Here is a 26775-nt window from a genome sequence, read left to right as displayed (position 1 = left end):
TCAAGGGGGAAAACACATGATACTGAATTTAGGATCATAGAATTGAAGCAATAAATTCACCTACGATCATCAGAGACAGAAACCAATTTGGTTCCATCAAAAGACCAGGCTATCCAAAAGATTGAACCTTCATGTCCAACAAGTTTGCATATATGAACAGCTTCATACTGGCAAGCATGAGGCTGATAAGAGTCTGAGAACGAATTTATCTGATCAATGCCGTCTTCTACTTGATTACTTAAAGATGCAGCAATATACTGAGATGCCACTTTCCATACAATGATCTGTGCAAACCCAATTGTTCAAAGTTAAGAACTTTAGAAAACAGAAACATCAGTATATTAAGACTATTAAAAGGAGCATCGGGGGAAGAGGGGGTGATTCACAGAAGATGTAATCGATCAAATCACTGTGAAAGACTTTTGTACTAATGATAGTTTTCTTTTTTTCATTTCAGAACCTCGGTGAAACTTAAAAAAAGTAGAACAATTTAAGCATGCACTGGGTGCATATAGTAATCATTTAGGTGGGTTCGGAGAATCATGGAAAGAAAAGATTAGGCATCTCATTATAGATAGTGCCAAATGCAACATGGAGAGCTTGAACAGTGTCACCCCATAACCGCATTGAATAAAGAAGGGTCCTCTCTACAGTTCAAATTAAAATTTTAGTACTTGAACTTCAAATATAAATTGGAAATTGAGAAAGAAAGCTCAAAACAAATTAGTTAATTCAGTTAGAACAACTAACCAGGATGTCGAAGTTGAAGAACCACGGAAGAAGCTGAGACATCCCATAGAAGGACAGAGTTGTCACTACAACCTATAGCAAGACAATCACCATCCCCATTTGAACCACTCACAGAACCCTGCAACCAATTCACCAATCAAACAACAAAAACTAAATTCTCAACTCCATAACCCAACGTAAGCCAGCCGGAAACCGAATAGTTAATGAGAAAAAGCATTGGAATTTGAAGTTTTACCTTGCGTAAAGCGGGAGCCTTGTGCACTGGGTACGACCTACGACCTTGAAGAATGAAACATCCACGACCCAATTCGCGAACTTGGCAAGGATTGCAGGAGAGTCAAACAAACATTGACTTGCTGCTCCGTTTCAATCTGCAAACTAAACATCTTCACTCTCCTTTCGCCGAACACGGTGATTTCAAAAGCAACAGAAGAAGCCAGTGTTCCCTCTACGCATTCAGTACTAGAACTAGAGCCACAACAGATTATCCCGTGCACTCGGATCCCTTGGAACACGTCGAACGACCTCACCATTCTTCCCATTTCCAAATCATACACCATGATTTGCGAACCCGACCCTGTTTTGTGCATTCAAATCAACATTACAATGAATTTCAGCTGAAAGGTTTGAGAGAGAGAGAGAGAGAGAGAGAGAGAGAGAGAGAGAGAATCATACCTGCGAGTAGGTAAGGGAGAGCAGAGAGGGGAGAAGGAAGGTGGAGGAAGCACAGGGCTGAGATTTCTCCGAGGTAATGGCCGCTCTGCAGACGCCATGAACCGCCCTTCTTCTTCTTCTCCACAGCCACAGCCATGATTTTGCCTTTGCGCAGTGCTCAAAGCCTGAAACCCCTTTTGCTTGTTGTCTGAGTTTCCGAGTCAACCGTTTCCGTTTGAACTGTGAAGGGTTTAAGCGTTTTGATAGGCCTCGCCCGGTCGGGCCCAAATGTTGGGCTCAAAAATTTCGTCAAAGGGCCAAAAGTACCCAAGATAGAGAATTGTCCGGTTTGCAGTTGCATTGCGTTTTAGGCCGAAAACCCTGATCGAATCCCCGTAAGTTGTTGTTCTGAATTTTGGGCTCCAACTCTGTTACATTATATTTGAATGAAGAAATTTAAAATTAATAAATGCGTTAAACCATTAGCCGGAGAGGAAACTGCCGCGATTCAAAAGTTACAGCCTTCCAAATAGGAACTTGCCAATCCATGGGTATTGTTGAGTAAAAATTGTACACAATATATAAGCAAATAATTCAATCAACACAATTTCACCCTCATTCATTTTTTCGAAGAGGGTTTTATTAATTTGAGCTCGACCTATTCTAGAGTATGTGTCTATTAATTACAACCTTTAACTTAAAAAACGGAACACCCTTTGATTCTAACATGAAAATATGAATTTCGAGGGTTGGTGTTGTTATTTGATTTTGTGGCTGCATTTAAGCAAAAGGCCTAAATTGCCTACGTACCCTCGTTGAGGGATCAAGCCACTCGTAGTTCTTTTGATTTGGTATGCGGATTTTTAGTGAGTGAATGACCCGCTAAAAAGGATTTGGTGTTTGGTTTATTTGGGTCAATTTGGTTGAATGAACCAGGAATTCGGTTTTGTGTTTCAGCATTGCGATTGCATCTAGAATATGGTACTAGATTGCCTACATATCCTTGAAGGAATCAAATCGGCGTAGTTCACAATGTATTTGTTGATATTTGATGCCTATGTAGTTTAGGCTCTTGCAAGCGAGGACTTTGAGTCACTTGGAGCTGAACACAGCTTCATGCCATTTAAGACTTGTCGCGGCTTCGTGCCATTTGATATTTGATACGGCTTCATGCCATTTGAGACTTTTCTTCGGTTTCGTGTCATTTGGGATTTGATACGGCTTTGTGCCCTTTGAAACTTGACGTGACTTCGTATTGTCCGGCCCTATTTTTATTCACAAAGTCCACAAAATATAAAGTTCACGTGAATAAAAAATTGTTGTTTTACTTCAATCTCACATGGGGCAACATTTATATATAAAGCCAACAATAAAGTGAATAGTATTTTTTGATGTCACAAGCTTTAACAAAAATAATTTGACAAAAATGCCCTCAAACAAAAAACTTCAAAAGCAACTCAAAATAATACATCAAATGTGGCATGGGTATTTTCATCACTTTAACAGTGTTCTTTTAATAATTAATTTTTGGTACTTTTTTTTTAATTAGAAAATAAACTAGCAATAATGTAATTCAATCAGTTGTTCATTCACTATTATTTTCTCTATTTTTAAACACATCCAAAACATCTTAAAAGGCGTGTAATCCGGTAATAAAAAAGATCTTTCGCACGCGAATAATAATATAATTAAATTAGTTGGCAAATGATTTTTTTTTAACAAATGATATTATCTACACTAAGGGGGAGGGGTGGGCAAAACTTATTTGTTCAAAGTACAAAACTTTAGAACCATCCACCGTTTCAGTTGCTGGGGCAAGTTACCATTCTATAAGAAAATAAAGAAATCATGTCAAATTCAACCACAAAACCCTTGAAACAAAAAACCCAATTCAATTGAACACGAAAGGAATGAATAATTGGAGGCCAAATGGGTATTGGGGACCCACCTCATGGAGCCCAAATGGGTATTGGGGAAGGATTTGGGTCTTTGGGGGTTAGGGTTATTCGAGTTGGGGTTGGGCAAGAGAGATTTTCGGAGAAAAGTGCATGACTTCTCGGTGGGAGGAAATAACTCATTTATATACGAGGGCAATTTGGTCATTTCAAGGTACAAGAAAATTCTATTTATGTCCTATTTTTATGCATGTCATGTGCATGGTCTGTGCATATACTGTTCGGTTTTGATTTTGGCAAAATACCGAACTGTTTTGAACCAAACTCAGCCATAAAGGAAACTTTGCTTGTGTTTGTGTGGCGTCAATCGAAAAATTGGAGAAGGATTTGGGTTGCGCCATTTGGGAGTTAGGGTTCTTCGAGCTGGAGTTAGGCGAAAGAGATTTTCGGAGAAAAGTGCACATGACTTCTGGGTGAGAGGAAATAACTCATTTATATACAAGGGTAATTTGGTCATTTCAAGGTGTAAGAAAATCCTATTTCTATCCTATTTTTGTGCATGTCGTATGCATGGTTTGGGCATATTCGGTTTGTCCTATTTCAATCCTAAGATTAAGAAAAAATGTCATTTTTGGCAATTTCCCTATTTTTATTGTGCCTTGGATGTTTTTAATCTCACTTATTAAATAATATGGCTATTGTAGTAAAGTTTTTTGGTAGTTTAAAATTATCAAACTAACTTTTTTCTTCAAGTTGAAACGGGTTACTTGCGGGAAAACTTGTTAAGAATCCGTTATTAATGAATCCTTAAAGTGTAACTAGATAATGACTCGATTAACATGTTAACCCGAAACTTGTTCTTTTTGTGTTGTTTCGAATTGGGTTAACAAGTGATATAAGAAATTGACAATCATTATTTTACATTAAGAGGAAGGGAAAGAGTTTAACCCAAGACATAGTGGGTCATTATTTGTGTCACACTATTTTCATTGCTTGCACCCTATAGGTTTAAGGTGATTGGATTAGGCTATGCTATGTGCACACCACAAATTAAGTCTCAAACTCAACGCAAATATAATATGTCATTGTCATGAATACGAGTAGAAGCCTTAAGACTTATCACCTACAAATAAAATAAATACTATTAGACTGTAACATTATTTGGTTGCAAAGATTGTCATTAAAGCTTATAATTTCTTTGACCTATCTACGTATTCGTTGATGACGAAATAGCCCTTATTATGTCAACAAAATTAACGCCTCTTTCATCCCAGTCAACTAAATGGAGTAACATGGGGCACAAATAATGAGGACATGAGGTAGTGCGAAATAGATAAAATATACGATTAAATGAGATTTTGTGTAGAGTACATACATCATGGCTAAATATGTTATTTTCAAGTAATTTTCACATATATTGTCTCGTACATAACTTTGTTCCCTAATTTTCTTTTGACTCATTCAATCAAATGACTAAACAACATGATAAGCCAATTTAAAGTGATTTCTGCCCTCTCTTTTTAACTTTTTACAGTGTAATAATTGTCAAAGGATTACATTATTAGATTGGTGCCTTTGCGTTGACACCATATGGAAACCCATATACCTAGAAGGCAGAAGCCCACACCGACAGCAGGCACAATTTTTTTGGTGCAGTGGAAGAAGCTTTTTTTGGTGCTAACATCAAACATTAACAAGAAAAACACCTGATAAAACCGTTGCTGAATAAATCGAAACTAATATGCTGTATATCTTCAAAACAGAAGGTAGAAGTAGACAATTATATAGAGCGAGAGGGAGAAGACGGCAACAATATGCTGCCAGAAGAGGAGGGCAGAAGCCTCTCTGACAGAATAACCCCTCAAGCTTGCAACTGCTCCTAACAATATGGCAGAAGGTGTGGTGTATTGCAGCAAAAGAACGAACCGATACAATTGATCATCGGCTACCAAAAGGTTCAATTTATCCGACAATAGAACCACACCAATCCCAATGAAAGGAAGTACCAAAAGCCTTGCAACAATAATCCCAATCGTAGTTCTCATTCCTAGATTGGATTCGTTGGGACCTTCAGCTAGCATTCCTCCAAGAACAAGCACAGCCGAAGGCACCATGGCCTCCGCTACAATTCCCAAGCTGTCTGTGAGGAACGAAAGGACTTGGTTATCATCAAAAACAAGAGATTTCAATGTGGGAATCATGCCAATGACAATGGCCAACAGAAAAGCAATTGTTGGCGGCTGAAGAATGCCATCAATTGGTGTCCTCCAAGCAACAGATCTGATTTTCCTCGCGATCCTAGGCTCTGCCAGACACTGACTAGGCTTGGTACTTCTCGGATAACCTCCCTCCTCCTCCTCACCAAGTTCCGAAAGACTAGTGTGTGGAAGTACACCATTGCTGCTATTAAAAAGCCTTGCAATAAGGGGTGTCTTGCAATTTTCAATTTCCTTATCTTCAATTCCAGGCCATTCAGCCTCAACGAGAAGCGGCCTAGCAAGATCACTTTCATCTCGATTCCCATTCCCATTCTGATCCGAACCCAATTGCGCAATCCCATGATTCTCCTTTTCCTCCACAACTGCATAAACAGCAGACTCCAATGGGGGCTCCATCATATGGTAAACAAGAGTGTAAACAAGAATGACAGAAACCCATTGGGAAAAAGAAACATATGCCACACCAGCCTCAGTACAGTCATCTTCTGTACCGAAAGGGTTATCATCACTATGGCAAACAGATGCAACAATTGCAAGAGGGAGATTACCCGTGTTTCCAAACGCAGTCATGATCACGGTGAATCGAAAAAACTGAGGTGGAGGCCTACAAATCACTGCAACCAGCAAACCCAACACACACCCGATCGCCGTACTTATTACAACATTAACAGGAATGAACCACCAATTTACAAAATTCTTTAGACTAATTGATGGCCCTAGATTTGTGAAGATTAAGCAGGGTAAAAAGATAGCAAATACCAACTTACTGAGAAGTGTAAAAGTGAGTTTAGGGACAAGTTGGTATTTTGGGTGGGCAAGAAGTAAACCAATGGCAGTCATTGAAAAGAGCTTCAGCAGAGGAAGCACTGCACTTAGCAGCAACTCTCCTTTTAGATTGCTTCCTTGCATTGCAGGTAAAATCTCCATATTTTGTTGATCCCAGATGACAAAACTACTAATTAACCAAACTTTGATCAAATCGAATCAAATCAAACACTGTTGAATTCAGAAATCACAAGACAATGAGAATTGGAGATGTGGGTTCTGACCTTTGAATCTGAAACAATCATTTGGTGGTCGATTCAAGGATCTGAAAAGAGAGAAGAACCAAATCTCAGAGACGTTCTTCTGTTAAAATGCAGAGCTCTCATAGAACCCACCTACATCAACGACCTTTATACATTTACTCAATTGATAATTAAATATATGAGTTTAACTTACAGACGATACGAGAGTTAAAGATGCATTAATATTGAGTTTATATGGGACAGCAAGAGAGTTGAAGAAATGGTTAATCCAGGAGAGCCGTAGGACTCGAAGCAAATCATATACAATTGTAAGAGTTGAAAATTCGAAGGTGGAAGGCCATCACATGACGCACGTGATGTCGTCTATGATTGTATGTGGCTATCCTTAATACAAGGGTTAAACTTTGTTTAATACCCTGAAATTTTGTGGTTTTCAATATTTAGTACATCAAGTTTTTTTCGTTCTAGAGTCATACCTAAAGTGTAAATTTTAAGACAGTCTCATACATCGTTAGTCAAACTGTTAAATCTCCCGTTAACTGTGACGTGGCGTCCATGTGGACAATGGTTGAACGTCACGTGTCAATAAGGGTCTCACGTGAATATTAAAATAATTTAAAAAAAAATTAAAATTACAAAATTAAAAAAAAAAAAAAAAAAAGGTTTGGCGTTCACCCCCTCTATCCCTCCAGACCCCCTCCCTCCTTCTCCCTCCCTTTTCTTCCCTGCACCCATCCTCCCCGCACACCCACCCATTCCCCTCCTTCTCCCTCCCTTCTCTCATCTGCAGTCCACACAGAGCTCTCCCACACCTCCCTCTGATCCCTAACCTTAACCTCAATCTGCTATAAAAAAAAATTAAATAAAAAACTTTAAAAATTAAAAATCTGGAATTGCATGTCGTCGGACTTGATGGGTCCTCGAGGGGCCTTCGATCTTGCCTTCATCCCAGTCCTCAAAGCAAGTGAGGAAGGTTCGAAAGATTTGTGGATGGGGAATTCGAATCAGGAATCTGGTTGGGATTCGGGTCATGTATGAAGGATTAGTGGAGGGAGATGGGTCGGGTTAGGAGGTGGTAGTAAGGGGCTGGTATTGTTGGCGTCGGGACGGGAGACAGAGACGATTGTGGCGCTCGACAACTCCTCAAAAATCTCAGCGGGCTTGAAAGACGACAGACGGCAGAGAAAGGAGGAAGGCGACATCGCCGACTCCGATCGCATTTGGAGGTAACAGGACCCACCCCTGAGATTAACTGCTCCAATTCCATTTTTTCATTTCGAGGACTTGGAGATTGATCTGGGGAGAGAGAAGGGAGGGGAGGTGAAGAGGGTGGAGGAGAGGAAGAGGTGGGTCGAGGAGTTGGAGAGGGAGGAGTGGGGGCGTCTGAAGAGGTGGGTTGGGGAGTTGGAGAGGGAGAAGCTCGTCCATTGTGAAAGGTGGTGGAGAATTTTTTTCCTTTTTTTAAATTTTTTTTTAATATCCACGTGGGACCTTATTGACACATGTCCCCTAGTTATTGTCCACGTGGGCATCACGTCATCAGTTAACGGAAGACTTAACAGTTTGACTAACGGATGTATGAGACTATCCCAAAATTTACACTTTAGGTATGACTTTAGGACGAAAAAAACTTAATGTACTAAATGTTAAAAACCACGAAACATGAGGGTAATAAATAGTATTTTGCCCTTAATACAAATTTGAAGATCTTTTCAGACCTTTTTTCTAATATGATAATATTGATAAAAATAAATTAATAAAAAATTATAATAAAAGCAAAGGTGGAGGGGCAACAGAGTTCAATTCTCACTTTTCCTCCCTCCTAATAATTAATAATTTAACATATATATATATATATATATATATGGATGAGACTAGCTGATATGATCACTTGCATGGTGTATTTATCCTATTGGACTCGAATCAAATCTCATGTAAATTAGGGTAATTAAAATACAAATTTTATATAATAAAAAATCATATATTTAATGCAAGAACGAGAAATTGTAAGATCATCTTCAATAGAAAATGCAAAATACTTTAAAATAAACATTTTACATTTTCTTGTTCTCTATAAAATTAGGAACTTTGTTGCGTGAGCAACATCCAATAATTGGAAATTTAGGAATTGTGCTTGCAGACTTCTCTTTTACTCTTTGTAGAATTTGTAATTACTTGGTCAAAGTAACAAGAACAAAGGTAGGCCCATCTTTCCTTAGTTTGCCTTGTGTGTGGGTTTCCCAATTAATTTGAAAGTTTGACAGCAAACTTTTTCCTTTTATGTGAACATGGGATAGCTTGAACTCTTTCGTCCAAATAGGACTTCATGTGCTGAAAAGAAGACCACATCCACAATTTTTATTAGGATGTGCTATCAACACAACTCATTTTACTTCTCAAACACCCTTTTGATAATTTCTGTCCATTGATCTTCTTCAATTCATTCGAAATTGTGAAATATAAATTGGAAATTGAGAAAGAAAGCTCAAAACAAATTAGTTAATTCAGTTAGAACAACTAACCAGGATGTCGAACTTGAAGAACCACGGAAGAAGCTGAGACATCCCATAGAAGGACAGAGTTGTCACTACAACCTATAGCTAGACAATCACCCTCCCCATTTGAACCACTCACAGAACCCTGCAACCAATTCACCAATCAAACAACAAAAACTAAATTCTCAACCCCATAACCCAACGTAAGCCAGCCGGAAACCGAATAGTTAATGAGAAAAAGCATTGGAATTTGAAGTTTTACCTTGAAGAAGGAAACATCCAGGACCCAATTCGCGAAGTTTGGCAAGGATTGCAGGAGAGTCAAACAAGCATTGACTTGCTGCTCCGTTTCAATCTGCAAACTAAACATATTCACTCTCGTTTCGCCGAACACGGTGATTTCAAAAGCAACAGAAGAAGCCAGTGTTCCCTCTGCGCATTCAGTACTAGAACTAGAGCCACAACAGATTATCCACTCGGATCCCTTGGAACACGTCGAACGACCTCATCATTCTTCCCATTTCCAAATCATACACCATGATTTGCGAACGACCCTGTTTTGTGCATTCAAATCAACATTACAATGAATTTCAGCTGAAAGGTTTGAGAGAGAGAGAGAGAGAGAGAAAGAGAGAGAATCGTACCTGCGAGTAGGTAAGGGAGAGCAGACAGGGGAGAAGGAAGGTGGAGGAAGCACAGGGCTGAGATTTCTCCGAGGTATTGGCCGCTCTGCAGACGCCATGAACCGCCCTTCTTCTTCTTCTCCACAGCCATAGCCATGATTTTGCCTTTGCGCAGTGCTCAAAGCCTGAAACCCCTTTTGCTTGTTGTCTGAGTTTCCGAGTCAACCGTTTCTGTTTGAACTGTGAAGGGTTTAAGGGTGCGTTTGTTGTACCGGACTAACTCAGACTGGACTAGCTTTAAGGACTAAGTTGGACTGGCTTATACTAGATTAAGGTGGATTAACTTAGTGAAGCGTTTGTGCAGTGTCGGACTAAAAACATATTATATTATTTAACCAATATCTATTAATATTTTAATATTAATATATTTATTTATTCTTTTATAATCTTCATCCTCTCTCTTGACCTCTCTATTTCTCCGCCATGGTCTTCCGACCCTCTCCCTCTTTTACTCTGTTTTTTCTTCGTCCCACTGTCACTCTCCCCTCTCCCTCCTTTTCTCCCTTTTCACTCAAATTACTTTGCTCTGTTCTTCTCTTCTTTAAAGTATGAAACTCTGAATTTGTTTTGATATTTAAATTTCAGTTCTTTGAGATTACAATTCATTTCTTGGCTTTGGATTAAATCCAAAGCAAATCCAGCTAGGTATTCCTCCTTGAAGCAAAGAGGGAAAATCTGGGTTGTGGGTTCGTTGGGTTTTATAAGAGGGAGAGAAATCAATTTGAAGCAAAGAGGAAGTTGGGTTCGCAAGACGAAGGAGATCGGCAAGACGGCAAGACGGCAATATTTGGTGACGGGATTGCAGGATGATGGAGATCGGTGAGACGGCAGGATTTGGTGACTGGATTCGGCGACGCATGCTTGCAGATCGCAACCGATGCAGATATTAGAGAGTCGGGATTAGCAATCCCATCCTTTTTGGGGGTCCTAGCGAAGACGAGGTAGCGAAGCCTTTAGTCGGAACGAGTCCGACTTAATCCCATTAAAGACAGTCCCAGCCCAAACCAAACACGGGATAATAATCCTATCTAGTCCAGTCACACCTAAGAAGGTGAAACAAACGCAGCCTAAGCGTTTTGATAGGCCTCGCCCGGTCGGGCCCAAATGTTGGGCTCAAAAATTTCATCAAAGGGCCAAAAGTACCCAAGATAGAGAATTATCCGGTTTGCAGTTGCATTGCGCTTTAGGCCAAAAACCCTGATCGAATCCCCGTAAGTTGTTGTTCTGAATTTTGGGCTCCAACTCTGTTACATTATATTTGAATGAAGAAATTTAAAATTATTAAAGAATTTTTAAAATGATGAAAATTGAAATGACAGAATTTTACTTTTTAAAATTTGTAAATTTTCTTGTTTGGTTAACTTAAAATAACAATGAAATTGGATGCATAATTTGTTATTTTTAAACTCTCAATCATAGAAATTAATAAATGACGTTTATTTACATGGAATTTAAACTTGGAAATTGGAGGTCCCAAATTCTAAGTTTTTTTTCCACACGGAAAATTTAAATTTATATGGTTATGAATCCAAACAAGGGAATTTGTGCATGTCAATTTATAAATTCTAACTTTTTCCCGAATTTCAAGTTTATTTCTTTCATCCAAACATAGTTTTAATCTCCTGTATTATTATCTTTAATCTTTGTTTTATTTTAAACTTGAAGTAGAATAGTAATTAGTCTTTAATCTTTGTTTGGTATCAAATTTGTAAAAACTGAAAGGGATAATTTCATCAATGCTGCTGTAACAAACTTGTAGGATTTTGACTTTAATTTTGAACATCAAGTCACAATTTATCGCATATACAACGGTAACTCGTCAAAAACACTGACAGCCTCAAAAGTAAGAAGGAGCCTAGTATTTTCTTGTCAATCTAAGGTTAAGAGGTTGGAATGTTTGTCTTGGTCACCAGCATTCAAATATTTGTAGATGCAGCATCACCAAAGTATCTAATTTGCGGAATGTATATACCCTTGTCTTCGGGACAGGTCTGTCGGCCAAGTCGTTTTAGAATTCATATAACCGATCCCACTTAATAAGAAAAAACTTTTTTGTTGTTGTTGTTGTTGAGTACAACACCTTTTTTATTTAAATACAAACGATATTCTACACTGAAAAAAAAAAAGTTTGAATTTATTCTTTTTCCATTAAAAAAACCCTCCCTCCTTTTCTATTTCTAAAAATCGCAAGAAATCCAATGAGGATCCTCAAACCGACCCTTGAGCTCATCTCCTCCAACTTCATTTCCCAACCGCAAGCCCCCCATGTCCAGCTCATCACCACCCTCGTGCCACGCTGGCGTTCCATTTTCGTACCCATTGCACGTCAGCCTCCTCAACCCACTCCCATCCAATCTCACCACGTACAAATCCCCGTACGGCTGAAACTGATTCGGCAACGACACCGGCTCAGCTATCACGCCGCTCAAGTTCGCCGTGAACAGCAGCCACTCCCCGTCCTTGCTGAAGCACACGTGGTTGATCCTCTCCCTGTGCGACTCATTTCCCGCCACCGGGATCCTCCTCAAACCGGTACCGTCCGGTTTGACGACGTAAATGCCGAACACGGCTGCGTCATCCGGATTGTGTCTGTTCGAAGAGAAAGCAATGAGGTCACCTTTTGGTGACCAACTTGGCATGGTATCGATACAGGGGCCCTCAGTTAATTGACGCACACTGCCGTTAAACTCGCCGTCAACGGCGTCAATAATGTAGAGGTTCTTGTGCCCTGTCCGACCGGAGCGGAATACCAACGACATGCCGTCTGGAGAGCACGAAGGGAAAGCGTTATTCCCTGTTTCTTCCTTAGTCAACATCTTTACATTGCAAGGGACGTCCTCTTTATCGCCGTCGATATCTGATGGGTTAAATTCAACTCGTGCAATCTGGACAGTTGTTTTGGCCGACTGGAATATTGGGCCCACCGAGGTGTAGATGACGTGTTTCTCGGTTGGGCTCCAGGCGTTGTAGAAGGCTGCGCGGCCCTTGATCAAATTCCAGCGCTTTGAGCCGTCCGATTTGATGACCTTGATTCCGCCGTCCCCATCCAAATCCTGATTAGACGCGATCAGATCGCCGCTCGGAGAGAAGGTTGGGAACGAACCCTGAATCCTCAGCATCTGGAGTTGTTCAATAGGCGAAGACACTCGCTCGATATAAGGAATTGTGGAATCGGACTCGCCCCACTGAGTCGAATCACCACGGAATCGGTGATACCCGAGGAGCTCTGAATCGGGCGAAACAAACGGGTTGTAATGGTGGAAATTCGGGTTCAGGATCTCTGTCATCGGCTGAAACGTCTTGGATTCGACATCAAAGAGCTCAATGTGTCGGAAATTCTTACCGGGCCGGCGAGTCGCGACGGCGATTAGTTTGCCGTCGTGGAGAGCTGCCGGAGTGAAGCAGTGGAGCCCCGATGGAGTGACTCGAGTGGGAGTGATCGGGAACCCAGAAGAGGACTCCAGATCTTTGGGAAAATGGAAATCGACCCGGAAAATGCTCCACCAGCCGTCGTCATGTTGGCGGTGAAAATATATGACGGAGTCGCCGGACCAGGTGGGCCAGCCACCGCGCTCGCAGACGAGTACGCGCTTACTGGGTCGCGATGCTTCGAATACGACGATATCGGTGTTGAGCTCGTGAAACTCACCGTCCCATGGACGGGATCCGTACGAGGCGACGGCGACGAATTTTCCGGAGAGAGAGAGGGCGGGACTGTAATCGACGGAGTCAGAGGGAGTCAATCGGGTTGTGATTTTGTCATGGAGGAGTGTGGAGGAGTAGAGAGCAGACCAGGATTTGAAGTATCGACTGGGATCCTGGTGAGCTGAAACGAAGTAGAGGGTGTGATTTTTTAAGATGGGTCGGTCGTGGAAGAGGGATCCGGGTTCGGAGTGCAAGAGCTGGGGATGGGGGAGTCCAGGTCGGGTTAAGTAAATGGCGGGAAAACCGGTTCGCTCGGAGATGAAGACGAGGGAGTGGGGTTCGTGGCTGTTGTCGGCGAATTGGGCGTTGAAGTTGATGGAACGGCCGTCGGAGAGGCGGCGCTCAGGGCCGATATTGGTAGAGGAGGGGTGGAGGAGGGTGGGGAGGGCGAAAATGTCGAAGCCATAGTGGGGTCTGCCAACGGTGGAGAAGACGACAGTGCCTTTGGGGGTGTTCATCGTGGGAGCTGTGAGATGACGAAGGAAGAAGACGACAATGGTATTTATGGGTGGATTATGTCGTGGAGGAAAAGAAAAAGATAAAGATGGTGGAAATCCTGGGCAGCTGCTGCGGATATGTCCTGGCGTAGAGCTGACGTAGCATTGTCGCTACTTGGTGGAGATAAGCAGACGCAGACAGACTAGCTCAACAATTTATTTTTCTTGTCAATCAAGCTGAAATATTTTCCATTTTTTGTTTTTTGTTTTTTTGTTGAAAGATTCCATTTTCCATTTTTTGGACCGAGAAGCCAAGTAGTCCTCACGGCTGACGTCTACTAATTTAACTCTTTGAGAAACTAATGTGAGAATTAATTAGAGACTTGCGATTTGGGGATTTTCTTTGTGCTTTTACAGGTATCAAGTTCTTGCATGAACAATTCAATTAGGTCCAGCGCTATGATTAGATACTCTGCAGAAAACTTGGACAACCACTTCTGAATTGAAAATTTGGAATTTGATTTGATTTTGAAATTTCGAAATGAAAATTGGAAACGCTCAGTATCAATTTAGGCTTTTAAAAAAAAAACAAAAAACAAAATTAATGGTATTGGCTCATATTGTAATTAAGGAACTTTAACATAAAGTTTCCAGTACTGTTCATTTTAACGAAAAACCTCATTTTTACACTAAAAAGTTAGGGTAAAGTACAAAAAACTACATTAACTATTTGTGTATCGACACTTTCATACCTCATCTTTTGAAATTGACAATGTCATACCTCATCTTTAGAATTTGTGCCAATATTTTACCTTCCGTTAGCTTGCCGTTTATTTCTCAGTTCAATGCTGACATGGCTTGATCCGAGACCCATTTTCTATTAAAAAATTAATAAAATATTATTAAAAACTAAAAAAAATTTATTTCATATTTCTTAAATATTAAAACAAAAGTAAAAAAAAATTAAAAAAAAAACCCCTCACGTCCCCTTTCCCCACCCCCCTTCTCTCTCTTCTCCTCCATCTTCATCTTCTTTCCCTTCCAACGCCCTTCCTGCAACCCAGAAAAAAAGAAGAAAAAAAAAACAATTTATCTTCCCCCCCCCCCCCCACTCGCAATTTTCCCCGACCCCCTTCCTTTCTTCCCCCCTCCCGTCTTCCCTAAACCCGCACCCACCCTCGCACCCACCACCTGCAACCCAAAAAAAATGACCTAGGAAAAAACCCAGATCCCGTTGAGGTGGAATTGGGAAACCTTCGTGATGGGGTGGGAGTGGTGGATTTGGGGTTGGCAGGGGGTTGGGTTTTGGGGGGAAAGAACTGGGTTTGGTTTGGGTTTTATTTTTTATTTTTTTTCTTCCTTCTTCTTCCTCCTTCTTTTTGGGTTGCAGGGGTTGGGTTTGTTGGGAGGGGGGAGTGGGGGACGAACTGCGTTTGGTTTGGATTTTTTTTTTCCTTCTTCCTGTTCTTCTTCTTTTTGGGTTGCGTTTTTTTTTCCTTCTTCTTCTTCTTCTTCAGGTGGGGGGTTGATGGGTTTTTAAATTTTTATTTTTTTTATTTTTTATTTTTTTTTTGTTGAAGATTAAGCAGGAAGATGAAGATGGGGGAGAAGAGAGAGAGAGGGGGGAATGGACGAAGTGAGGGCTTTTTTTTTTATAACTTTTAATAATATTTTAGTAATTTTTTAATAGAAAGTGAGCTTCGAATCAAGTCATGTTAGCATTTAATTGAAAAATAAACGACCAAGTTAACGGAAGGTATAACATTGACACAACTTCTAAAGATTAAGTATGACATTGTCAATTTTAAAAGATGATTTATGAAAGTGTCGTGACATCAATAGTTGAGGTAGTTTTTTTGTACTTTACCAAAAAAGTTAATCCTGTACTATTCACTTTACCTTTTATTTTGTCGTTAAAATTCAAAGTTTTCAATCGTTTTCTTTAGTTTTCCTTTGTAATTCATGGGGCATTTTGCTGCCCACTAATTAATGTGCATAAAAAGTCTATTCTTGCATTTGAGAGCCTGAAGAAAGCCAGCAAGAATATCCAAACTGAAATAACAACTATGAATGCGGGTTCAATACAGCAAGAAAACGATACCTCATGAATGGTTGCTGCATCTACCAATCAATAGATGGTTTTCAGGAGAAACGCTCGATGGAACGTATTTGACAAACTCTGCTTCTAATCCACGATCCTTCATCCACATTAATCTGCCCGTGTCTATAATCTGCTTGCACATAAAGCCTAACACAGCTCTTTCAACCGCCTTCATATTTCGCACAATGTCTTCAACTCCATCCTCTCCCCCACATTGCTTCCTTTCACTGTCACAACATAGTTTTCCCACTGATAAGCAACCGTTACAAAAGAGGAGACAAAAACGGAAAGCTATCTACTGGAAAGCATTGACTATAATTCCGGCTATTCAAGTAAACACAAGTTCAAGACGATTACATGGATTCTAAGTGCAGTCTGCGATAAGTAACATCGGGAAGATTCGCACCATGATCAGCATCTACTGCCCAACTAGTAAACCATGTAATTGCATGGAATACCTCTTTTGTGATCCCCAACTCTAATAAATATTTTTTATCTGCAGGGAAGCGAAGCCAATTGTATAAAGCCTGTTTAACGATGAAAAGATATATGCAGGTAATTTAAATGACATATTAACAACTAATTCATGAATTTTATGGAGAGAAAATTTGATTAGTGATTACTTATGTAGTGCTTCCACTGGCAAAGATGATGGCAACATGTTGCTACAGCCAAACCTCTTGGGTTTGGGTTAACACTGCGCCATTTCACATTACTTTGATTTAAGTGTTCCTCAAGGCAACATCTCAGAGTTTTTATCTGCATAAGAAACATACTAAAAATATTAAGAAGAAATACAATGATCACTATGAGACTCTAACTTCTTCTCTGTGTGATGATTTCTGTGGCTTTTAGGTGAGTTTATCGTTGATTACCTGTTGCAGGCCAATGACCTCCTCGCAATGACTCAATAGCATTCACCAACGAGTAAAATCTCCTTCCAAATAGGAACTTGCTAATCCATGGGCATTGTTGAGCAAAAATGTACACAATATGTAAGTAAACACAATTTCACTCTCATTCATTTTTCCAAAGAGGGTTTTATTAATTTGAGTTCGACCTATTCTAGACTATGCGTCTATTAATTATAACCTTTCACTTAAAAAAGGGAACACCCTTTGATTCTAACATGAAAATATGAATTTCGAGGGTTAGTGTTTTTATTTGATTTTGTGGCTACATTTAAGCGAAATGCCTAAATTGCCTACATACCCTCGTTGAGGGATCAAGCCGCTCGTAGTTCTTTTGATTTGGTATGCGGATTTTTAGTGAGTGAATGACCCGCTAAAAAGGATTTGGTGTTTGGTTTATTTGGGTCAATTTGGTTGAATGAACCAGGAATTCGGTTTTGTGTTTCAGCATTGCGATTGCATCTAGAATATGGTACTAGATTGCCTACATATCCTTGAAGGAATCAAACCGGCATAGTTCACAATGTATTTGTTGATATTTGATGCCTGTATAGTTTAGGCTCTTGCAAGCGAGGACTTTGAGTCACTTGGAGCTAAACGCAGCTTCATGCCATTAAAAACTTGTCGCGGCTTCGTGCCATTTGATATTTGATACGGCTTCATGCCATTTGAGACTTTTCTTCGGCTTCGTGCCATTTGGGATTTGATACGGCTTTGTGCCCTTTGAAACTTGACGTGACTTCGTATTGTCCAGCCCTATTTTTATTCACAGAGTCCACAAAATATAAAGTTCATGTGAATAAAAAAAATTGTTGTTTTATTTCAATCTCACATGAGGCAACATTTATATATAAAGCCAACAATAAAGTGAATAGTGTTTTTTGATGTCACAAGCTTCAACAAAAATAATTTGACAAAAATGCCCTCAAACAAAAAACTTCAAAAGCAACCCAAAATAATGCATCAAATGTGACAGTGGTATTTTTATCACTTTAACAGTGTTTTTTTAATAATTAATTTTTTGGTACTTTTTTTTTAATTAGACAATAAGCTAGCAAAAATGTGATTCAATCAGTTGTTTATTCACTTATTATTATTTTTTTAAACACGTCCAAAACATTTTAAGAGACTTGTAATCCAGTTATAAAAAAATCTTTCGCACGCGAATAATAATGTAATTAAATTAGTTGTTAAATGATTTTTTTTAAAAAAAATGATATTATCTATACTAAGAGGGGAAAGATGGGCAAAACTTACTTGTTCAAAGTACAAAACTTTAGAACCATCCACCATTTCAGTTGCTGGGGCAAGTTACCATTCTGTAAGAAAATAAAGAAATCATGTCAAATTCAACCACAAAACCCTTGAAACAAAAAACCCAATTCAATTAAACATGAAAGGAATGAATAATTGGAGGCCAAATGGGTATTGGAGAAGGTTTTGGGTCCCCGTTTGGGGGTTAGGGTTCTTCGAGCTGGGGTTGGGCGAGAGAGATTTTCGAAGAAAAGTGTTGATGCACAAAACCGGAGGGGTCTTAGAACAACGTAAATCCGACTGTGAATCTGCATGAAAGTAAATAACACAAGATGTATCGTGGTTCACCCCAATGTTTAGACTACGTCCACACTGATTATTGTATTTCTCTAAAATGTTGAAGAGGGAGAGAGAGAGCTTCTCTGTGAGGATGAGAGCTCTGAGAGGGTGAGGGTATATCCTAAGAATTGGCCTCCTCTATTGTGAGGGTGAAGAGTTCCTTTTATAGAATAATGGCTCCTCACTTATTACATATTTGCCCCTTCCTTTATTACATAATTACATTTGAGTCATCCGAGTATTTATATGAGATCTAAATACGGAGGCCCTAAGTATAGTATAAACAGTAGTCCTCCAAGTCTTCAATCAAGAGAGTCTTTTGGCTAGAGACTTGAAATTCAATCCATGTGTGGGCCGAAGTAACTAGATGTCGTCTTGAACTGATACTTGATATGAGATAGCGCTCAAAATGAAATGATGCTCAACTAGAAGTAGCACATATTGAGAGGTTGCTTTGCTTGCGGCTTATGTTGCCTTGGTTGGCTCGGCTTGTGGCGTTGAAGATGAGGGAGTCCCTTTTATAGAATAAGGGTTCGCTCCTCAATACATAAATGATGGGCTAGAGTTGATGCTCGCAGCGAGGCGGTTGCTCAGTAGGCGGCGATGCTCTCTAATGATGGTGAGGGAGTCCCTTTTATAGAATAAGGGCTTGCTCTTCAATACATAAGTGATGAGTGTTTTCTAATGAAAGTGAGGGAGTCCCTTTTATAGAATAAGGGCTCGCTCCTCAGTACATAAATAATGGGCTAAGTCCCTCGAGTATTTTTCATGAGGCCTAATATATGGTACATAGCGTAGTTTCCCAAGTCTTCGGTCAATAGAGTATGTTGGCTGGAGACTTCAAATTGAATTCATGTATGGGCCGAAGTGGCGGTTGTTCGGAGGCGGTATTTGTATACCCTGCCCTGAAGCTTTGTAGGTGAAGCTTTGCAAGTGAAGCTTTTGAAGCTGGAGCTTTGTAAATGAAGCTTTTGAAGCTGGAGCTTTTGTAAATGAAGCTTTTGAAGCTGGAGCTTTTGTAAATGAAGCTTTTGAAGCTAGAACTCTATAAATGAAGCTTTCAAAGCTAGAGCTCTGTAAATGAAGCTTTTGAAGCTAGAACTCTGTAAATGAAACTTTTGAAGTTAGAGCTTTTGTAAATGAAGTTTTTGAAGCTAGAGCTATTTAAATGAAGCTTTTGAAGCTAGAGCTCTATAAATGAAGCTTTTGAAGCTAGAGTTTTTGTAAATGAAGCTTTTGAAGCTAGAGCTTTGTAAATGAAGCTTTCGAAGCTAGATTGACATGAGTGATGCTCATGAATGTTTATATTGATTGACATGAGTGATGCTCATGGATGTTTTGACATGAGTGATGTTCATGAATGTTAACATGAGTGATGCTCATGAATGTTGACATGAATGATGGTCATGAATGTTTATGTATGATTGTCATGAGTGGTGCTCATGAATGTTTATGTATGAATGACATGAGTGATGCTCATGTATAATTTTGGAGTACTTGACGTAATTTTGATCACCTGGTTAGCGATAATAGCGACGGGATGCTGAATAATTTTTTGTAGTACTGGGCGTACTTTTGGTCACCTGGTTGGTGATAATAGCGGTAGGGTGCCCAATAATTTTTTGTAGTACTAGACATACTTTTGGTTACCTGGTTGGTGCTATTTTGAGCTTATGGGCCTTCGCCCTCCACACAACATTCCAGCTCATTTATTTTGGGCTTTGTTGTTTTTTTTATTACCTTCTGATGGGGTTATACAGATATCTACGGGAGATAAGAAAAATAATTACATCATTAAAAAACAAGAAAAGTAAATCACATCATTCTGGTGGGGTGTTTATTCCTTGCTTTTGCTTTCTGCTTTTCCTTTTCCCTTTTTGCTTTTGCTTTCTGCTTTCTGCTTTTTTGTTTTTTTTCTTTTCTTTTCTGCCTTTGTTTCTCCCACTCCATTTCTTTCTCTTTTCTCTTTTGGCAGATGGCAGACAATGCCAAAGCGGAATAATAATGGTATTGTTGTCAGACAGCTTATCTGTATCTCTACTTTCATCATTGGCAGTGGACGGCGATGTCATCTTTTGCTGAGCAAGCATAAGTTGCTGGTGTTGTGGTGTCAACATCTGAAGCTGATGAAATGGCTGGGGAGCTTGTATGAAAGGTTTCGGTTGTTGAAGTAGTCCCCCAGTGAAGCTGCTCCAAACCCTTGATGAAACAAAGAAATGACCCAATCAAAGACCCCAAAACTCTCATAAATGCCAAGAACCAAAATCTGTATACCACCTTGTCTAAGTATTCATTGACGGCTTCTACTTGATTTGGTGAATTTGCTGAATTCTGACTGACTCTGGCTTCTACATTATGGTATTGCTGCCAGGGCGGAAGACTTGTAGCGGCGCCGAGATGAGCCGGACTCGGTCTGGGCCCACCGGAGTTAGGTGGCGACGGCCGCAATCTGGTGAGGATCGAAGTCACAAATAAGTCTATTAATCACATCTCTGAGATAGAGCCCTTGGGGAGAGGTTACAGGAACCTCCATGAAATTGGGGTGTTCAAGCTGCCGATTTCGAGAGAGATAGTAAACCACAGGAACTTTGCAGTTCTGATGGTACCTGGGCGACTTCTCAGTCCACACTTTCGCCCTATACGGACTCACTTGGCTATACTTCTTCATCCTACACTCCATTGCTTCCTTCGTTTTCTGAAGAAAAAAATTAAAGCTTTTGGGTTCTGGGTCATCACCAAAACCTGCAAAACTCAATTTCCCGAGCTTTAATGGAGGCTTTAATGGGGGATTTACGGCTCAAATCAGTGAGCTTTAATGGGGATTTACAGACTGGACGGTGGATCGTCGGGTGGCCTTGCCTAAACCGACCCACAGAGTAATGGTACCGGGCGATCGAATTTTATGGTTGTTGCAGCGGCTGAAAGCTCGTCAATATGGTTCGATTCAGAAGTCGCTGAAGGTGGATGACACCATCTTTTCTTACTTTTTCCTCCTGAGCCCAGTTGGAGGTCTGAGTAGAGGAGGAAACCTGATCGAGTTGGAGAAATGGAGGGATGAGATTGCTTCGAGAGAGCTTGTAGACGCCATGGATGGCAGAGGAGATGGAATCGCGGTGAGGTTACAGGCTGAGCATGGCGGATCTATTGGGTCAAAAGCTCTGGAGTTCAAGAACAAGGTGGCGAAGAAAATAATGGGTTTCTCTCAAATTTGCCAAATTTCTTTCCTTTTTCTCTTTCTTTATGTATTTTAATGGCGGACACAAACAGCAGTAGTGGAGAAAACCGAAACGTAGTGGTGTATTTGGTAGATCTTAACTGCAACCAAGAGTTTGGTTGTGTCTCTGTGTGGGTTTTTGCAGATTTTGCAGATTCACGGTGGATATGAAAAATTGAGAGAGAACCGACATAGCTTTTTATGTCGATTCCCACAGACGGCGCCAAATGTTGATGCACAAAACCGGAGGGGTCTTGGAACAACGTAAATCCGACCGTGAATCTGCATGAAAGTAAATAACACAAGATGTATCGTGGTTCACCCTAATGTTTGGGCTACGTCCACATTGATTATTGTATTTCTCTAAGATGTTGAAGAGGGAGAGAGAGAGCTTCTCTGTGAGGATGAGAGCTCTGAGAGGGTGAAGGTATGGCCTAAGAATTGGCCTCCTCTATTGTGAGGGTGAGGAGTCCCTTTTATAGAATAAGGGCTCCTCACTTATTACATATTTGCCCCTTCATTTATTACATAATTACATTTGAGTCATCCGAGTATTTATACGAGATCTAAATACGGAGGCCCTAAGTATGGTATAAACAAAAAGTGCACGACATATAGGTGGGAGGGAATAACTCATTTATATACGAGAGCAATTTGGTCATTTCAAGGTGTAAGAAAATCCTATTTCTGTCCTATTTTTTTGCATGTCATGTGCATGGTCTGTGCATATTCGGTTCAATTTTGATTTTGGCAAAAAACCGAACCATTTTGAACCGAACCCAGCCCTGAAGGAAACTTCGCTTGTGTTTGTGTGGTGTCGATTGGAAAATTGGAGAAGGATTTAGGTCGCACCATTTGGGGGTTAGGGTTTTTCAAGCTGGAGTTAGGCGAGAGAGATTTTCGGAGAAAAGTGCACATGACTTCTAGGTGAGAGGAAATAACTCATTTAAATACAAGGGTAATTTGGTCATTTCAAGGTGTAAGAACAGCCTATTTTGTCCTATTTTTGTGCATGTCGTATGCATGGTCTGTGCATATTCGATTTGTGCTATTTTAGTCCTAAGATTAAGAAAAAAAATGTAATTTTTGGAATTTCCCTATTTTTTTTGTGCCTTAGATGTTTTTAATCTCACTTATTAAACAATATGGCTATTCTAGTAAAGTTTTTTGGTAGTTTAAAATTATCAAACTAACTTTTTTCTTATCAAGTTGACACGAGTTACATGTGGGTAAACTTGTTAAGAACCCTTTATTAACGAATCCTTAACGTGTGACCAAATAACGACTCGATTAACGTGTTAACCCGAAACTTGTTCTTTTTGTGTTGTTTCAAATTGGGTTAACAAGTGATATAAGAAATTGACAATCATTATTTTACATTAAGAGGAAGGGAGAGAGTTTAACCCAAGACATAGCGGGTCATTATTTGTGTCACACTATTTTCATTGCTTGCACCCTTTAGGTTTAAGGTGATTGGACTAGGTTACGCTATGTGCACACCACAAACTAAGTCTCAAACTCAACACAAATATAATACGTCAATGTCATGAATATGAGTAGAAGCCTTGAGACTTATCACCTACAAATAAAAATACCTCAACTATTGGTGTCACGACACTTTCATACCTCATCTTATAAAATTGACAATGTCATACCTCATCTTACGAATTTGTGCCAATGTTATACCTTCCGTTAGCGTTGGTGTGAATTTCTCAGTTAAATGTTGATGTGGCTTGATCCGGGACCCATTTTCTATTAAAAAAATTAATAAAAAATTATTAAAAACTAAAAAAAAAAATTAATCTTTTTTAAATATTAAAATAATAAAGAAAAGTAAAAAAAATAAAACCTAAGGTCAGTACGTCCTTCCCCCCTCTCTCTCTCCCCCATCTTCCTGCAACCCAGAAAGAAGAAGAAGAGGAGGAAGGGAAAAAAAAAACCCCAAGCCAACCCAGTTCCCCCCCAACAAACCCAGAAAGAGGAAGAAGAAGAAGAAGAGAGAGAAGAAAAAAAAAAAAAAAACCCAGTTCGTCTGTCCCCCGCCGCGCCTACCCTTTTCCCTCCACACCCATTCCCCCCATTTTCTTCGTGCCCAGGTTCTCAACCTTCGAAATCGGCCTGGCGAAGGTTTCCCGATTCCACCTCAACGGGATCTGGGGTTTTTTTTTTTTTTTTTGGGTTGAAGGTAGTGGGTGCGAGGTTGGGTGCGGAGAGTGGGTGCGGGGAGAAGAGGGGGGTGGGGAGGGGGGAAGACAAATTGGTTTTTTTTTTCTCTCTCTCTCTTCTTTTTCTGGGTTGCAGTTGCATGAAGGGGGAAGAAGATGATGATGGGGAGAAGAGAGAGAAGGGGGGAGGGGAAGAATTGACTGAGTGTTGGTTTTTTTTTTTTTAATAATTTTTTTAACTTTTCTTTATTATTTTAATATTTAAAAAATATTAAATATTTTTATTTTAGTTTTTAATAATTTTTTAATAGAAAATGGGTTCCAGATCAAACTACGTCAGCATTTAACTGAGAAATTTACGCAAACCCTAACGGAAGGTATAACATTGGCACAAATTTGTAAGATGAGGTATGACATTGTCAATTTTAAAAGATAAGGTATGAAAGTGTTGTGACACCAATAGTTGAGGTAGTTTTTTGTACTTTACCCTAAATACTATTAGACTGTAACATTATTTGGTTGCAAAGATTGTCATTAAAGCTTATAATTTCCTTGACCTATCTACATATTCGTTGATGACCAAATAGCCCTTATTATGTCAACAAAACTAACGCGTCTTTCATCCCAATCAACTAAATGGAGTAACATGGGGCAAGAATAATGAGGACATGAGGTAGTGCGAAACAGATAAAATATACTGTTAAAATGAGATTTTGTGTACAATACATACATGATGGCTAAATATGTTATTTTCAAGTAATTTCTGCCTATATTGTCTCCTACATACTTTTGTTCCTTAATTTTTTTTTTTTCACTCATTCAATCTAATGACTAAACAACACAATAAGCCAATTTAAAATGATTTATGCCCTCTCTTTTTAACTTTCTATGGTCTAATAATTGTCAAAGGATTACATTATTAGATTGGTGGCTTTGCGTCGACACCATATGGCAACCCATAAACCTACAAGGCAGAAGCCCACACCGACAGCAGGCACAATTTTTTTGGTGCAGTGGAGGAAGCTTTTTTTGGTGCTAACATCAAACATTAACAAGAAAAACACCTGATAAAACCGTTGCTGAATAAATCGAAACTAATCTTGTGAATAATCAATCATATACGTCTGAAAAAATTTGAGGTCCAAGCTGTGTATATTTTCAAAACAGAATGTAGAAGTAGACAATTATATAGAGCGAGAGGGAGAAGACGGCAACAATATGCTGCCAGAAGAGGAGAGCAGAAGCCTCTCTGACTGCATAACCCCTCAAGCTTGCAACTGCTCCTAACAATATGGCGGAAGGTGTGGTGTATTGCAGCAAAAGAACGAACCGATACAATTGATCATCGGCTACCAAAAGGTTCAATTTATCCGACAATAGAACCACACCAATCCCAATTAAAGGAAGTACCAAAAGCCTTGCAACAATAATCCCAATCGTAGTTCTCATTCCTAGATTGGATTCGTTGGGACCTTCAGCTAGCATTCCTCCAAGAACAAGCACAGCCGAAGGCACCATGGCCTCCGCTACAATTTCCAAGCTGTCTGTGAGGAACGAAAGGACTTGGTCATCATCAAACACAAGAGATTTCAATGTTGGAATCATGCCAATGACAACGGCCAACAGAAAAGCAATTGTTGGCGGCTGAAGAATGCGATGAATTGGTGTCCTCCAAGCAACATATCTGAATTTCCTCACGATCCTAGGCTCTGCCAGACACTTACTAGGCTTGGTACTTCTCGGATAACCTCCCTCCTCCTCCTCCTCACCAAGTTCCGAAAGACTAGTGTGTGAAAGTACACCATTGCTGCTATTAAAAAGCCTTGCAATAAAGGGTGTCTTGCAATGTTCAGTTTCCTTATCTTCAATTCCAGGCCATTCAGCCTCAACGAGAAGCGGCCTAGCAAGATCACTTTCATCTCGATTCCCATTCCCATTCCCATTCCCATCCAAACCCAGTTCCGCAATCTCATGATTCTCCTCTTCCTCCACAACTGCATAAACAGCAGACTCCAATGGGGGCTCCATCATATGGTAAACAAGAGTGTAAACAAGAATGACAGAAACCCATTGGGAAAAAGAAACATATGCCACACCAGCCTCGGTACAGTCATCTTCTGTACCGAAAGGGTTATCATCACTATGGCAGACAGATGCAACAATTGCAAGAGGGAGATTACCCGTGTTTCCGAACGCAGTCATGATCACGGTGAATCGAAAAAACTGAGGTGGAGGCCTACAAATCACTGCAACCAGCAAACCCAACACACACCCGATTGCCGTACTTATTACAACATTAACAGGAATGAACCACCAATTTACAAAATTCTTTAGACTAATTGATGGCCCTAGATTTGTGAAGATTAAGCAGGGTAAAAAGACAGCAAATACCAACTTACTGAGAAATGTAAAAGTGAGTTTAGGGACAAGTTGGTATTTTGGGTGGGCAAGAAGAAAACCAATGGCAGCCATTGAAAGGAGCTTCAGCAGAGGAAGCACTGCACTTAGCAGCAACCCTCCTTTTAGATTGCTTCCTTGCATTGCAGGTAAAATCTCCATATTTTGTCGATCCCAGATGACAAAACTACTAATTAAGCAAACTTTGATAAAATCGAATCAAATCAAACACTGTTGAATTCAGAAATCACAAGACAATGAGAATTGGAGATGTGGGTTCTGACCTTTGAATCCGAAACAATCATTTGGTGGTCGATTCAAGGATCTGAAAAGAGAGAAGAACCAAATCTCAGAGACGTTCTTGTGTTAAAATGCAGAGCTCTCATAGCACTTACTCAATTGATATTAAGTTTAGATGGGACAGCCAGAGAGTTGAAGAAACGGATAATCCAGAAGAGCCGTAGGATTCGAAGCAAATCATATACAGTTGTGAGAGTTGAAAATTCGAAGGTAGAGGGCCATCACATG

General features: G+C 39.9%; 3 protein-coding genes and 1 pseudogene across 12 annotated transcripts; all 4 read right to left on the bottom strand.

Moving 5' to 3' along the window:
* Window positions 1-9899, bottom strand: part of LOC126612019 (uncharacterized) — a 23500-nt pseudogene extending 13601 nt beyond the window's left edge.
* On the bottom strand, window positions 4786-26758 carry LOC126612014 (protein PIN-LIKES 2-like). Of its 6 annotated transcripts, none has more exons than XM_050280308.1 (3): window positions 26643-26756; window positions 6568-6608; window positions 4786-6473 (listed from the first exon to the last, which is right to left on the bottom strand). In XM_050280308.1, exon 3 carries the CDS (start codon window positions 6443-6445, stop codon window positions 5054-5056), a length of 1392 nt encoding a protein of 463 aa, XP_050136265.1. In that variant the 5' UTR covers window positions 6446-6473; window positions 6568-6608; window positions 26643-26756; the 3' UTR covers window positions 4786-5053. The 6 variants fall into 6 exon arrangements, with proteins under 6 accessions (XP_050136265.1, XP_050136264.1, XP_050136268.1 ...); XM_050280307.1 differs by lacking the exon at window positions 26643-26756 and adding an exon at window positions 6740-6855; XM_050280311.1 differs by lacking the exon at window positions 26643-26756 and having other exon boundaries at window positions 4786-5880; window positions 6067-6132; window positions 6286-6733.
* Window positions 11762-14116, bottom strand: LOC126612012 (uncharacterized). Its single transcript, XM_050280300.1, has one exon. The coding sequence runs from the start codon at window positions 13885-13887 to the stop codon at window positions 11902-11904; it is 1986 nt and encodes a 661-aa protein (XP_050136257.1). The 5' UTR covers window positions 13888-14116; the 3' UTR covers window positions 11762-11901.
* LOC126612013 (protein PIN-LIKES 2-like) lies at window positions 24951-26775 on the bottom strand. 5 transcript variants are annotated; one of them, XM_050280305.1, is made up of 5 exons: window positions 26643-26775; window positions 26532-26572; window positions 26250-26450; window positions 26031-26096; window positions 24951-25844 (listed from the first exon to the last, which is right to left on the bottom strand). In XM_050280305.1, the coding sequence occupies exons 1-5, from the start codon at window positions 26726-26728 to the stop codon at window positions 25009-25011; spliced, it is 1230 nt and encodes a 409-aa protein (XP_050136262.1). In that variant the 5' UTR covers window positions 26729-26775; the 3' UTR covers window positions 24951-25008. The 5 variants fall into 5 exon arrangements, with proteins under 5 accessions (XP_050136262.1, XP_050136261.1, XP_050136259.1 ...); XM_050280304.1 differs by having other exon boundaries at window positions 26031-26450; XM_050280302.1 differs by having other exon boundaries at window positions 24951-26096.

This window comes from Malus sylvestris, chromosome 17 (genome assembly GCF_916048215.2).
Source record: "Malus sylvestris chromosome 17, drMalSylv7.2, whole genome shotgun sequence".
In the NCBI taxonomy this organism is placed as follows: Eukaryota; Viridiplantae; Streptophyta; class Magnoliopsida; order Rosales; family Rosaceae; genus Malus; species Malus sylvestris.
The sequence above is the reverse complement of the archived record's forward strand: the minus strand, read 5'-3'. Positions and strand labels throughout refer to the sequence as shown.